Below are 15,883 nucleotides of genomic sequence, written 5' to 3' on the forward strand. Positions count from 1 at the left end.
AGGGTTTTGGAAAGAGCCCCTATTGACACGCTGATCCCATTTGAAGACAGGTTGAGAATCAGAAGATAACGATTTGAGGTGATTAGTTACTTTGCCAGTAGTGAACTGAGGAGAAGCTTAATGTTCTGATCTGGAATACAAACTCTGCTGATGATTCAGACCTGGGGGAGACAGCTTGCTGCGTTACAGGGACAAGGAGGGAAAGTGGGATGAACAGAATAGTTCTTGCAGAGATCCAGCACAGATTCAATGGGCTGTAAGGCCTCCTTTGCTGTGGCCATTTTATAATAACTCAGCCAATCTTCTGTAACCAAGTTCTTGCTGACAAGTCAGGCACATATTCTTGGATTGCTACTGCCATCTCTAGGCAGTTAAGGGAATTACTCTACATTCACAGACAAATTGCCCCCATTTTACCAGTGTCACAAACTCTTTAAGTTTGTCTCCATTCTAAAGGAAACATGTTATCATTGAATAATGAAATACTGCAAAGTCTGAAGACATTGGGCTGAATTTTATTCCCAAGTGGGAGTGGGAACAGAAATGGGAGGATGAGGAATTTTGTGCGGCAGGACAGCTTGCTGATCCTCCTAATCCACGTCATCCTTGGACAATTTTCCTAGAGATGGGATTGTGGGGGAAGGCTGCATTCCTACCTGCCCACAGTGGAAGGTCACCAATAGAGCAGTTTAAAATTAATTGAGGCTGATTACAAACACACAAATTGGGAGCAGGTTGTCAAATGTTGATTGGGGTTTTCCACTTGCCTCCATCCCTGCAGGTGGTGGGGGATGGTTTGGCTGCACGGTGCTTTCCAACAGCAGATCAAGGGACCAGTGCAGGATTAGAGACTCTGTCTGTCTGCCTGATGGCGTGGTTCTCTCCCTTTCCCACCAGTAACTGTGGGTTATCCGCAAAGTTCTTTTAATTTGAAAAAGTTCAAGACACCTCCATTTTGGAATGCCATCTCCTTCACTTGACATCCCATTGCTGCTTTCAATCAAGCAATTGGCCCTTCAGTATCGAGTCCATTTGATCATTAATCAGCTAATTCAGGGTAACCCACCATTAACCGTTCCCTACATTGCGGTTTCTGACCCCCCCCCTCCATTTCAGCCTGACAGCAATCATAGAATCCCTCCAGTGTAGGAGGAGGCCATTTGGTCCATCAAGTCTGCACCCACCACAATTCAACCCAAGCCCTATCCCCTTAACCTCATGTATTTACACCCTGCTAGTCCTCTTGACACGATGGGGCAACTTAGCATGGCTAATCAACGTAACCCGCACATCTGTGGGAGGAAACTGGAGCACTTTGAGAAAATCACAGACACAGGGAAAATGTACAAACTCCACAGTTGGTCACCTGAGGCTGGAATTGAACCTGGGTCCTGGCGCTGAGACAGCAGTGCTAACCACTGTGTCACTGTGCTACCCGAAGCCTCCAAAAACATCCTGCTAATGTCTTCAGCCACTGTCACAAGCTCCATGTCATAGTCCCAACTCCATCTCACTCCCGAGCAACTGTCTGCTGCAGAACAAGATTGTTTTCTTTAGGTTTCGTATTTATATCATGCCTCAGGATATCACAGAGTGCTTATAGATAATGGATTACTCTGAAATGGAGTCATTGATGCAGGTAAATGTGACAAACAATTTGCATGAAGCAAACTAAATGAACAAGACCATTATAAACACATTTTAATAACTTTATTGTACATTTTAAAACAGAACTTAAAGAAAAATCCCAATACCTCAAATAATTAATCAGCACAATTGCAGAGGCCAAAACTTTACAGGTTTATGAAGTAATCAAAAATCAGTGGTGTCAAAGAGCTTTTGTAAATAATTCTGAGAACTTTGTTTTAAAGAAATAAACTCAATTTTAATTATGGATTAATAAAAGGATTAAGAAATCTGCCCCACCATCCTCAATGATTTATTTATTGATACAATTCGATTCTTGTGCATTACTACTGGGAAGGTTTTAACGCTGTGATTATTCCAAGCCTATATTTAATATTAAATGCTTATAAAAGTTTGATAATGGTTAATTTTTTTATATCACAAATCATTAGCACGAAATATAAATTCTATGGTGACATCACATTGCTGTCATTGAAAAGTCATTCCTATCGCACTGCCAGCGAAATGATTTGGGATTCACTGGAGAGAAACATTCCGATCTCTCAGTCAGGTGTTTTTCATTTCATTAAAGTTTCACATCTAATAAGAACACACTCTGTGCATCTTCACCAACAATAACAGTAACTCAGTCAATCTTCAAGCACAGCTGTCAAACATACTATCGACGATGCCAGTTCTGTCAGTTGAAGGAAATGAAACATATTCATTCATTTCAAAGGAGTGAAAATTATGTAAAAAAAAATTAAAACCAGATGGTAAATTCAGAGCTGCCACACTTGTTGTTGATTGATCTATCGCACGAGAAGCCAACATTTCCAGTAGATGGAACATGCCCCTTCGCTACAGTATGCCCATTTATAACCTGCTAAATCACCCATTCTGATTACATTTCACCAAAAAGGAAGTAAACTATCGAAAATCCAGACTTTCTATTTGCCTTCTGGTACAGCAAGTTCTTTCAAAAAACCAAACGCTGTGTGTGTGTTAATCATAAATAAAAGGGACAGTTCTCCTGATCGTGGCACTTATCTTATTTACATACTCGATAACAGTTCAATAAAAAGATAAAGATTCACTCTCTGCTGTACATCTTTTGGAATATACAGAAAACCATTCAAAACATTTAAATAAAGTTCAAATATCAATTATGACAAAAATTTGAGGCTTTTCATCCTCGTGAATCTGCATCGCTGAGTAGGTGATAGCTTTGACTTCAGTGCCCTGTAAAAGAGAAATAGTTGGGTCAATTTCACTTGTAATTCCTCGACCAGAGGAAATGTGTCAAGTTAAAATTGAAATGTTCCAGTCCTACCTGCGGATGTTTGGCCAAATCAAACTCTTCTCCCCACCTTTCAGAAAATAAAAAGCACCTTTTTTAAGTGAACCATGAGGCATCAACTTACAAACAACCATCTTATTACGAGCCTTCCATTAGGAAGCATATTTTGTCTTGATTGCTAAAACACTAGTTCAATGGACAAATTTAAATGAATTTCAATTGGCTTAACTTTTAAAGCATTATGAATTCCACTGCCCAAAAGGGCATATGAGTTAGACCCTAAGCACATGCGCTAATAGTCTGTGTGTAATGTTAAATCAATTTTTAATGCTTACATCTTATTAAAACAGAAACAAAAAAACCAATTCTCAATCCACTCATTAGATTTCTTCATCCTTTTCTTACAAAATAGTTTCACTACTGATGCTCAAAGATTAAACAAATGCAAGGAAAATGGCAAAACATTAACTCGCAATACCAAATAGAATAGCCACTGAAAAGAGCAAGTTCACGCAAACAAACTATTTAAATCACTGTGAAAAGGGTTCTCATCCCATCAGCATTTTCCAGCAGTGATTGAGATTGCAGTTATGCCTGAAATAATAAATCTGCACCCGTTGCTATACCAATGGGAATAGTTTTTTTTAAGTGTTTAAAATGGCTCAGCTTGGAACATAAACAGTATTAATAATCGGCTGAAACTCCAAATGCTATCCTATCCCCATTTCTTGGCATTTTCCGCAGTCTATATGTCTGCTTCTACATTGTCTCACTGCAGGAACAAGACAGTTCAGTCTTAGACTTCTGTTATAAAGCTGGTCTCAATCAGGGACTGAGTTCTTTCATGCAAGGAACAGCATTTGGCTGACACTTTTCCCACTAACCATGGAATCCCTAGAGTGCAGAAGGAGACAATCGGCCTCAACAATCCCATTAGGCCCTATCCCTGTAACTCCACATATTTACCCTGTTAAACCTCCTGACACTGAGGGACAATTTTAGCATGGCCAATCAACTTAACCTACACATCTTTGGACTGTGGGAGAAAAGGAAACCCATGCAGACACGGGGAGAATATGCAAATTACACACAGACAGTCACCCAAGGCCAAAACTGAACCCGGGACTCTGGCACTGTGAGGCAGCAGTGCTAACCACTATGCCACTGTGCTGCCCAAAATGAGGCTACAACAGGGACTTAATAAATCTTAGGTAGAAAAATGCTTCCTGCCAGTAAGTAAAAACATTTAACTGTTAAAATTGTAAAATATAATTTAAATCTGGGGCAGGGGAATAGAAATGGGATAATCCAGTGAATGTGTATAAGGTTCGAGTAACCAGCTGGGCTCAGATATTGTCAATTTCCCAAACCTGCCAGCAGCTAAGATTAGTGGTCAATATATTGAATAGTTCAAGTTATACACTGTACGTACCCAATTGATCGAATCTTAAAATTAACTCGATCCAAATAAATCACTTTCATCTCCTGAAAGAGAAAACCAAGAAAGTTAGAATTGCAACTTTAAAATTATTAACAGGAATCAGAAATCAGAATTTCCTACTAAACTGTGGTAAATTTTACAATCATAGATCCCTACAATATGGCCGATTGAGTCTGCACTCACTCTCCGACACAGCATCCTACCCAGGCCTGCGGTTACCCGGTAACCCCATATATTTATCCTGCTAATCCCACTAATCTACACTAAGGGACACTAAAGGCAATTTAGCATGGCCAATCCACCTAACCTACACACTTTGGACTGTGGGAGGAAACCAGAGCATCTGGAGGAAACCCACGGCTGCAAGCTTTGTAGCAACATTTAAAAAGCAAACCCCAGCTATTTTGCAGCTGCTTGGGTTATCTGTTCAGTCAAAATACTCTGTACTTTTTAAAATAAATTTAGAGTTATGAGAGCACCTCTGATGGTTAAGTTGATCAAAGCAGTAGCTAGGTCACAAGGTTCCAATTCCCAGTTGCAGCCTATATCGAGTTACCTAATTACAAAGGCAGTACAAGCCAAGTTGGTCAAGACCTAAAGGACATCAGTGCTGGAACTGGGTCTGTGGCAGCAGGTGATGGAAACATGAAGGAAAAACATACTTGACCTCATCCTCACCAACCTGCCAGTCACAGATGCATCTGTCCGTGACAGAATGAGTAAGAGTGACCACCACACAGTCCTGTCTTCACATTGAGGATACCCTCCATCACGTTGTGTGGCACTATCACCGTGCTTAATGGGATAGATTTTGAACAGATCCAGGAACTCAAGACTGGGCATCCATAAGGCACTGTGGGCCATCAGCAGCAGCGGAATTGTACTCAACCACAATCTGTAACCTCATGGCTTGATAGTATCCCCCACTCTACCATTATCGCCAAGCCAGGGGATCAACCCTGGCTGAATGAAGAGTGCAGGAGGCATTCCAGGATCAACACCAGCCATACCTAAAAATCATCAACCTGATAAAGCTACAACACAGGACTAGTAGTCTCCCAACAGTGAAAGCAAAATGCAACAGAGCCAATGAATCAGATCTAAGTTCTGCAGTCCTGCTACATCCAGCCATGAATTGTGTTGGACAATTAAAACTCACTGCAGGAGAATAACCCCATTCTCAATGATGAAGGAGGCCAGCAAAAGATAAGACTGGAGCATTTGCAACAATCTTCAGCCAAAAATGCTGGGTGAATCCATCTCAAGGTCCCCAGCATCACAGATATCAGACTTCCAGCTAATTTGATTCACTCCACATATTAAGAAACAGCTGATGGCGCTGGAGACTGCAAATACTATGAACCCTGACAATAATTTAGCAACAGCGCTGAAGACTTGCGCTCCAGAACTTGTCATGCCCTTAGCCAGGCTGCTCCAGTACATCTACAACATCGGCACCTAGCTGGCAAGGTGGAAAATCGTCCAGCTATGTCCTGTACACAAAAAGCAAGACAAATTAAACCAGTCTAATGACTGCCCCATCAATCTATTTTTTGATCATCCGTAAAATGATGGAGAGGATCATCAATAGCACTATCGGCATTGCCTCAGCAACAACCTGCTCAGTATTGCTCAGATTGGGTTCTGCCACGGTCACTCAGCTCCTGACTTCATTAAAGCTTTGATTCAAACATGGACAAAAGAGCTGAACTCCAGACATGAGCTTTGAGTGACTGCCCTTGACCGAGTGTGGCATCAATGGACAATAGCAAAACTGGAATCAAGGGGAAAACACTGCTGGTTGGGATCGTACCTGCCGCAAAGGAAGATGATTGTGATTATTGGAGTCAATCATCTCAACTCTAGGACATCACTGCAGCAGTTCCTCAGGGCAGTGTCCTGGGCCCAACCATCTTCAGCTGCTTCATCAATGACCTTCCTTCCAATATAAGGTCAGAACTGGGAATGTTCACCCATGATTGCACAATATTCAACACCATTCATGACTCCTCAAATGCTGAAGCAATCCCAATTAAATGCGGTAAGATCTGGACAATATCCAGGCTAAGGCTAACAAATGGCAAATAACATTTGCAGCACATGCGCCAGGCAATGACCATCTCTAACAAGAGAATCTAACCATCCCCCATGACACTCAAATGCATTACCATCACTGAGTCCTCTACTATCAATATCCTGCGGTTACCACTGACGAGAAACTGAACTGGACCCGTCTTATAAATACTGTTGCTATAAGAACAGGTCAAAGGCTAGAAATCCTGGTGAGCAACTCACCTCTTGACTCTGCAAAGCCTATTCACCATCTACACGATGCAGTGCATGAATTCACCAAGACTTCATAAACAGCATCTTCCAAACTCATGGTTGCAGTCCTCTAAAAGGATAAGAGCTGCAGGCACTTGGGAACACTATCTCTGCAAATTCCCCTCCACGACACTCACCACCCTGACGTGGACATAACTCGCTGTTCCTTCAATGTCATTGTGCGAAAAACTTGGAACTCCCTCTGTAGCTCTGTGGGTGTACCAACACCACATGGACTGCAGCAGTTCAAGAAAACAGCTCATCGTCACCGTCATACTCTCTTTACTTATTTTAATTATCTAAGTTTTTTTGCAGTACCCATTTCCCTAAAGGATATTAGTGACTTTCCCCTGAACAGCAGCTGAGTTTCTGGAATATTCGTCTAGCGATAATATCACTAGGCATCGTAAATGTAAGAAGAGGTCATTTCAACCTAACCAATTGATGGGATGGGTCATCTATTTTACACCTTGCCTGACTTTACTCTCCATCAAAATCAGTGTAAAACTGAATGAAAAACCCAATCTGGTCAAATTTCCCACTGGATTTGGAAGGTTCAAATTAGTCTTGATAAGAACATAAGAAATAGGAGCAGGAGTCGGCCATCTAGCCCTTCGAGCCTGCCCCGCCATTCAATAAGATCATGGCTGATCTGAAGTGGATCAGTTCCACTTTCCCGCTCTCTCCCCATAACCCTTAATTCCCCTGTCTATCAAAAACCTATCTACCCGTGACTTAAATATATTTAGCGAGGTAGCCTCCACCACTTCAACAGGCAGAGAATTCCAGAGATTCACCACCCTTTGAGTGAAGAAGTTCCTCCTCAACTCTGGTCTGAACTGTCCCCCCCTTATCTTGAGGCTGTGCCCTCTAGTCCTGCTATCCTTTCTAAGTGGGAAGAATCTCTCTACCTCTACCCTATCCATCCCCTTCATTATCTTACACGTCTCTATAAGATAATTAACTGCAGGTTCTGATCCTTCCTTGGCATCCACATGTGTACTTTCCATTTATTTACACACCCTCTTCAATGGCTGAACTATTGGGTGAGCAAGTTCAGTTTCCTTGGAAAGCATGTTATACTCGTCTTCATCAGGTCCTTTGGGACACAATCCCGGGTAACTTTTATAAACATTAGCTGTGTATAATGTATCGGCCAAGCCTATTGGCACCTCAACATGTAAAACCCAAGCTCAAAGTGAGATAAAATAATTCCAGCTGCCTCTACTGGAGCGCTTTCAGGCAGCTTTAAAACAAGTAGGATATATAAATTTGCAGAACTGCATTTCTTTCCCAGCGCCCATCAGACACAGCTCAAATTTTCTCAATCATTCCTACTCGTTGTACAAACAGAGCTTAATGTGATAAATTCTAATGTCAATTCACTCCTTTCTTATTTCCATCTTAAAACAATTTACTGACCCTTGGAATGAAAAACATGTCTGCGCTGAATCGATAGAGCCATTCATCCATGAAATTATAAAGCAGAGACAACATGTCATGCCCTAGAAGAAAATAGACAAAAACAAAATATGAAATTTAGGTTCAAATTACTACTTGGTATTATATTTCACATTGTACAAGCAAGTCGTCCAGAATCATGGACAATACTAGAGGATATACTGAATTCTGGTGACCAACTAGAGTCGGCCGCTTGAAAAGGTCAATGATGTTTCACCTCAAGGCATGCAAAACAAAATGTAGATAATGGAAATTAGAGTTTTTGTACACAGCTTACACCTGACACATTAACCCGTCTGTTCACTCCACATCACAGATGCTGATTTGACCTGTTGCATGCTTTCAGTATATCTCATTTTTGTTGCAGGTACAAACTTACTCAAAGACTGATATTCAGTTATCAGTTTATAGTGAATATCCGACAGAAAAAAAACAAATGCCTTTTCATTCAAATTGTGTTCTGAGTAACACCATTACTCATGGTTTTAGATGTTAATTTGGGTTTATTTATTGAAGTTCTTTGTTGACTACCATTGGGTCACTGCACACCAGATACTTGAGGCAATAAAATCTCAAAAAAAATTGTGTCAGAGCTTTGAAGATATTGCAACGCAAATCAACACACAGACAATGCTCGAGTTATGTAACACACTGAACAGTTTTTAAAATTCAAGTCTCGGGGGTGTTTGAGAGGGTATGTTTAAGAGATTTGCAAAACCATTAGACTTCTGTTCGTTTACCATCAACATCTTCATTTTTTCACCATGTGTTGACAGATTTGAATGTCTGCCACCAGATCTGAATATACATTTGCTGCAGCCAGAGCCTCCATTTTCTTTGGTTAATTGGCACTAGATTGTGACTCCCATTCTCTGCATGGCGTGAATTTGCAACACTGGCCTTATTCCAGTTAGTGGTGACTCAAACCTGGGTGGAATTATCAGTGAAACCTTAGGGGGAAGTCATTCCAAGGCTGGTTCGGCAATTCATCTCCGGGGGTACAGCTAAACTTACACCTGCTGAAAACAGGCCTGGATTCTGTTCCAGGAGTTAACAAGGCTTTTCTGCTTGCAACTGAACACCTCTACCAAATACCCCGCAATTCCGAGAGTAAATTTTAATTGGAATCTCCCCATCAGAGGGATAGGGTGGCATTTCAACTTCTGCACCTTCAGTGAGATGACTAACTCTGTTGTGCCACTACAGATGCAAGTATCCACCCAGCACATTCCAAATGATTACACTTGAGACAGGATACAATGGTGCAGGACCCATCCTACCAAACACTAGTCTTCACAAATGCTCTATTTGAAGCTGGGTCATAGCCAACACCTGCAGGGAGTTCCTCAATGAACTTTAACATTTCTGATGTAAAGACAATGGTTAACAGCCGCAGCAGTGTTTGCCCAACCCACCCTGATCGCAACTCAAATAAATGTCAAACTAGTTGCTTCATTCTAACCAGGTAGGGATTTGGTTAACAACATACCATGGCAGATTGTGGGAATTAAAGAAAAGTCCCTTGTTGATCTCAGAGCAAACACAATAAAAATATTTGGCTTATTGTGCAAATGTTTGCATGGAAAGCTTGGTGTGACTCAATGCATGAGCTCATCCATCAGCTTTTTTCTATTCATTTATGGGACATGGGCGTTGCCAACATTTATTGATGTGGAGATGCTGGCGTTGGATTGGGGTAAACACAGTAAGAAGTCTCACAACACCAGGTTAAAGTCCAACAGGTTTATGTGGTAGTAAACGCCACTAGCTTTCAAGGCTTTGCCGCTTCGTCAGATGAGTGGGGAGTTCTGATCACAAACAGAGCATATAAAGGCACACACTTAGTTTACAGAATACTGATTAGAATGCGAGTCTTTACAGCTAATCAAGTCTTAAAGGTGCAGATAATGTGAGTGGAGATAGCATTAAGCATAGGTTAAAGATATGTGTATTGTCTCCAGACAGGACAGTAAATGAGATGTTGCAAGTTCAGGCAAGTCATGGGGGTTTCAAATAGTGTGACATGAACCCCAGATCCCAGTTGAGACCACCCTCATGTGTGCAGAGCTTGGCTATCAGTATCTGCTCAGTGACTCTGCACTATCGTGCGCTGTGAAGGCCACCTTGGAGAATGCTTGCTTGAAGATCAGAGGCCGAATGCCCGTGACCGCTGAGGTGTTCACCAACAGGAAGAGAAGAGTCTTGCCTGGTGATTGTCGAGTGGTGTTTATTCATCTGTTGTCGTAGCGTCTGCATGGTACATTGGTACCATGGTACATTGGGAAGACCATGAGACTCTATGACAACGGATGAATGAACACCACTCAACAGTCACCAGGCAAGACTGTTCCCTTCCTGTTGGCGAACACTTCAGCGGTCATGGGCATTCAGCCTCTGATCTTTGGGTAAATGTTCTCCAATACGGTCTTCACGACATATGACAGCATTTATTGCCCATCCTTAGTTGCCCTTGAACTGAGTGGCTTGCTTGGCCATTTCAGAGGGCAGCTGAGAGTCAACCACATTACTGTGGCTCTGGAGTCAGATGTCGGCCAGACCAAATAAGAGCGGCAAATTTCCTTCCCTAAAGGCCATCAGTGAACCAGATGGATTTTTCCAACAATTGACAATGGTTTCATGGTCATCAGTAGATTCTTAATCCCAGAAATGTTTTATTGACTTCGAATTCCTCCATCTGCCATGGCAGGATTCAAACCCAGGTCCCCAGAATGTTAGCTGAATTTCTGGATTAATAGTTAAGCGATAATACCACTAGGCCATTGCCTCCCTAGTTGCCCAATCATTTTTCGAAGCAATAGAACAACATTATCTACTCTAGCAATTCCAGTTTTCAAACAAACATAATCACTTGCTATCAGCTGAAGTAAATACTAGTGGCTAGCTATTACTGGTGCTAAGACATTATTAATAGACAGAACCATACAGGTAGCACATTGGGTGTCCATCAAATAACAAGGATGTTTATGATGCCTGACCAGATTTTTCCAATTCCCACCTCTTTCATTCCTGCTAAATGTATGTCACTTGTTGGACCCATAAACAGTTGAGCAGAAGCCAGGGACTCAGCATACTAGTATGAACCTGGCCCCAGTTTTGTGGATTCATAGAATCCTTCAGTGCAGAAGGAGGCCATTCTGATAGAGCATTTTACTCAAGTCCCATACCTGTTATCCACATATTTACTCCACAAATCATCCTAACTTACACATCTTGGGGCACTAAAGGGCAAGTTAGCTTGGCAAACCATTCCAACCTGCACACCTATGCCCTCTAGCTTTGGGAAAAGATATTGACTATCTAGCTCATCTGTGCTCCTCATTATTTTACAGACCTCTATAAGATCACCCCTCAGCCATTTATACTCCAGAGAAAAAAGTCCCAGTCTATCCAATCTCTCCTTATAACTCAAACCATCAAGTCCCGATAGCATTTTACTAAGTCTCTTCTGCACTCTTTTTAATTTAATATCCTTTCTATAATAGGGTGACCAGAACTGTACACAGTATTCCGAGTGTGGCCTTACCAATATCTTGTACAACTTCAACAAGACTCCTGTATGCAATGTTCTGACCAATGAAACCAAGCATGCCAAATGCCTTCTTCACCACTCTGTCCACCTGTGACTCCACTTTCAAGGAGCTATGTACCCCGAGATCACAGTCTGCCTTTCTTCTTAAATGAATTGTGCCTATTAAGTTAATTCCTTTGTAATTAAATATTAAAAACAAAATTACATTTTTAGCCCAAATTATTGATCGTGCAAGTTCTTTCCAAACTGGAAAGTGGACTGATGTGCTACCACCCACATTTTCTCTCTTCTCCTAAACATCATTAGCAGACAACCGGACAAGCACACCTTCCTCAAGGTTCATGCTCCACCCTGGGAACTGTGGGTACAGGGCTTGTAGTTGAGATAATGGATGCCCTGTAACCTCCCATCTTTATTCTCCAGGAATTTGATACAAAACAGCACACTGTGAAAGCAAAGCAGTGAACCAAGTGCCCTCCAACTCCAGTGTGCTTCGCGAAAGGATAATACATTATCGACAAATTTTATTTACTGAAAATGTATCTAGACATTTAATTGGTCATAACAGTACATTACTATATCACCATGGTTACCTTCAGCCTCTACTTCAATTGTTGTTATGGGTTGCACAGTTTCAATATCAGTCATGTAACCGAACATGGCCATAACGATCTGTTCAAATGCCTCTTCTAACGTATCGCCCCATGAATGTAACCTGAAAAAAGAAGAATTTCAGGGCCTCAGAACTGAAAGGTAATTGCTTCATAAAAACCACGCAGATTACCAGTTCTGTTACGCATTGACCATGAACTGCGAGGCTAGTAGCCGTCAATTTTGTTTCAGCTACAAATCACAAATGGTCAGCCAAAAAGCATTTAAATGAAAAATCTATATCATAGACTGGTAATGACAATATACTGCAGAATAAGTAACAAACTTCCATCTTCAGTACATCTTTTAGTTTTGAAGAGTGGCCTGCACTCAAAATGTTGGTTGATATTTTAAGAGCTGCAAACGCTGTGGGGTATTTCTAACATTTGCTATATTTAGATCAGCTGATTTATCACAGAAGTAAGACTCGAATTTAAACCTGTTCATCTGCAGTTTTCGCCCAACACCTGTACTTGAAAACAAGTAACAATTTTTTGCAAAGAATACAAAAACCATATTCCAGAGTTGTGTCACAATCTGCAACAAGCACCAAGCGATGCATAGGTACGATTAAACTGCAGTGCAAACTAATTTTGTCCACTATGCTTATCTGATGCATTCAAAGTCATTTAAAATTGATTCCACCAATACCCACACCAGTGAGGTCTGAAAATACTCCAGTGTTGATGTTGTTCAAGGCACTATCTACAGACACAGTTCAGGTTTGTGAGGTCACAATCTAACTGTGATGCTTCATACTTTTCAGATTGCAAATGAAAAAGCACACAACATTTTACATGTCTGATTTTAAATGAAAATCCCAGTGACAATACTGGATCAACTTTGTCCCTTTACTAGGGTAATCCTCCAGCAAGTTTACATGGTCCAATAAAGTGGCTAAATTTCAGGGACCCATTGCCATTATTGCAGAGAAATTATTATTTTTCCTGGGAAGAGAATACTGATTTTATATTTTGTTTGAAACAACTTTTGGAATTCCTAGTTCCATAAGGTTCATCATTAGGGTTGACAGAATTAAATGCATGTTGATTAAGTGGTAGCAATTTTGACAAGACAGTCTTTCTTATGAAGTGACACAAATTTAGAAAATATAGATGAATTAAAGCCAACTGAAGATTTTATTGAAACGCAAGGTCTGAAGAGAATCTTCAACAGAAAGGTGATGCAACATCACTGCAATATTGTGTAGTAATCACTGTGGAATCCCGGAGTTGCAATGAATACCAACATGAATCATACAAATCAGATATTACAGGCTACTTCCTGAATATCAAAGAGTTATATCCCAGATCTGCAATCAGTTTTCATTTTAAACAGTTTGTTTATAAGTAATTTTTTAAAAAAACTTACTGTACATCTGCAGTGTGATCCAAGTCTAAGGAGAAGAAAAATGATTAATATATCTTCAAGATCTGTTATACAATGTACAGAAGTTCATCTGATTCACTAAAGAAAAATTGTATTGTGGTCTACAGTCATCTAAATTATCCACAATACCAGAAGCAATATTGTAATTTTGCTCACTTACTGGTGTCTTAATTACTCTTCACTGCCATGAATTATATTCATTCAGGCACTATGACCCAAGGTCCTGAGTAGAGGTGTCCAGGCCAAAGTGCGGTCTTCCTAATCTTAACTAGTTAAGAGCAGCTAACTCAAACTGACCAAGAATCAAATCTGTAACCTGATGAAAACTCATCAACCCGAAACATTAATTCTTTCACCCTCTCCACAGATGCTGCCTGATCAGCAGAGCATTGCCAGTGTTTTCTGTAACCTTCCTGACCGATACATGTCAGTTAAAACAGTGAGCAATTCATTTAGCCAATAAGTCTTTGGGTAACATTTGGATTATAAAATTTAAATTAATTCTCAGGGCAAACAAAATTACTAAACATAATTTATGGCGTTCTATAATAGACAATTCAAATATGAGCCCACTCAATGTAAAGCTAGTCCCTTATCAACATCTTGAAGGTTACCTATGACCAGAAACAAAACTGTTTTAGTCATGTAAATACTGTTTGGAAAGTGCTGCCTAAGGAACCTTGTTGAGTTCCTGCAGTGCCTCTCGTAGATGGTGCACATGGCTACCACTGTTCGTTGGCAGGTAAGAGGCTCAGAATCCTGTGAGGAGTAGCTCACCTCCTGCCTCCCCAAAGCCTGTCCACCATTAACAAGGCACAAGTCAAGAGTATGATGGAATATTCTTCACTTGCCTGGATGAGTGCAGCTCCAACTACTCAAGAAACTTGACATCATCCAGGACAAAGCAGCCTGCTTCACTGGTACCCCATTTACAAACATTCATTTTCTTCATCACCAACAAACAGTGGCAGCCGTGTGTACCATCTACTAGATGCACTGCAGGAAGTCAACAAGGTTCCTTAGGCAGCACCTTCCAAACACGTGACCATATCATCTAGGAAGACAAGGTCGGCAGACACATGGGAGCATCACCATCTGGAAATTCTCGTCCAAGTCTCACATCATCTTAATTTGAAAATAGATCACTGTTCGTTCACTGTCACTGGTTCAAAATCCTGGAATGCCCTCCCTAACAGCACAGCAAGTATACCTACACTACATGGACTATAGCTGCTCAAGAAAGCAGCTCACACACCACTTCCTCATTCTCAAGGCAACTGGGGATGGGCAATAAATGTTGAATGTGACGGCAACACTCATATCCCATAAGAAAAATAAGTAAATGTCGATTGGGTTTGGGCGGGCGGTAAGATAATCTATTGTCAGGTCAAAAGAGCTCAATTTCTAAAGACATAATTTTTAATAAGTGTCATGACTAGAGTCAAATGAGAATTGCTGCTGGCTCGTGTCAGTAATTAGCTGCTGGCTCGTGTCAGTAACTAGCTGCTGGTCAGTGTATAGTTTTGGCATTTACACATTATCCTTCAACTGAAGTATCTTACAGCATTAATAAAAACACGTTATTGAGAGCTCAATTATTGAGAGTAAAAACAGAAGATTCCAATCACTGTGTCAAGACATGCAAACTCCTTCCTTAGTTACAAATCCCCCTGTTACTGTATACAGAATACCAAACACACACACACACACACACACCTTTAATAGTGTGGTGGAGGCAGATTGAATCAAAGCATTCAAAAGGGCATTGGATGATTATTTGAACAATAATAATGTGCAGAAAACAGGCAGGGGAATGGCACAAAGTCATGATGCTCATTTGGAGAGCCAGTGCCGACATGATGGGCCAAATGGCCTCCTCCTTACTATTCTGGGAGACGATCCCACCTCCCCTTCTCAAATCCCCCCGCCCCCTGGTTAATCCGCACAGGCGGCAGTGCGGGGCTCCGGCAGAGGGTCACCTACATTCATATTTCTTGCTGACGGGCGGGTATTTGGCTTTCACCGCTTTCTGAGCCGCACTCAAATCGTATTCCCGATCGTCCATCACTGAGCCCGCACTGCGCCTGCGCGGAACCACAGTCCCGCCCTCCCCTCCACCCCGGATAGTGACTGGCTGAAC

General features: G+C 41.3%; 1 protein-coding gene across 2 annotated transcripts; it reads right to left on the reverse strand.

Moving 5' to 3' along the window:
• Positions 1–1,695: 1,695 nt before the first annotated feature.
• Positions 1,696–15,833, reverse strand: zbtb8os (zinc finger and BTB domain containing 8 opposite strand). Of its 2 annotated transcripts, none has more exons than XM_080211461.1 (7): positions 15,727–15,833; positions 13,726–13,750; positions 12,297–12,418; positions 8,115–8,197; positions 4,359–4,411; positions 2,960–2,996; positions 1,696–2,868 (listed from the first exon to the last, which is right to left on the reverse strand). In XM_080211461.1, exons 1-7 carry the CDS (start codon positions 15,806–15,808, stop codon positions 2,782–2,784), a joined length of 489 nt encoding a protein of 162 aa, XP_080067587.1. In that variant the 5' UTR covers positions 15,809–15,833; the 3' UTR covers positions 1,696–2,781. The 2 variants fall into 2 exon arrangements, with proteins under 2 accessions (XP_080067587.1, XP_080067589.1); XM_080211463.1 differs by having other exon boundaries at positions 1,696–2,909.
• Positions 15,834–15,883: the final 50 nt, after the last annotated feature.

The sequence above is a fragment of the Carcharhinus amblyrhynchos genome, chromosome 24 (assembly GCF_965287045.1).
Source record: "Carcharhinus amblyrhynchos chromosome 24, sCarAmb.v2.hapA, whole genome shotgun sequence".
NCBI classification, from domain to species: domain Eukaryota; kingdom Metazoa; phylum Chordata; class Chondrichthyes; order Carcharhiniformes; family Carcharhinidae; genus Carcharhinus; species Carcharhinus amblyrhynchos.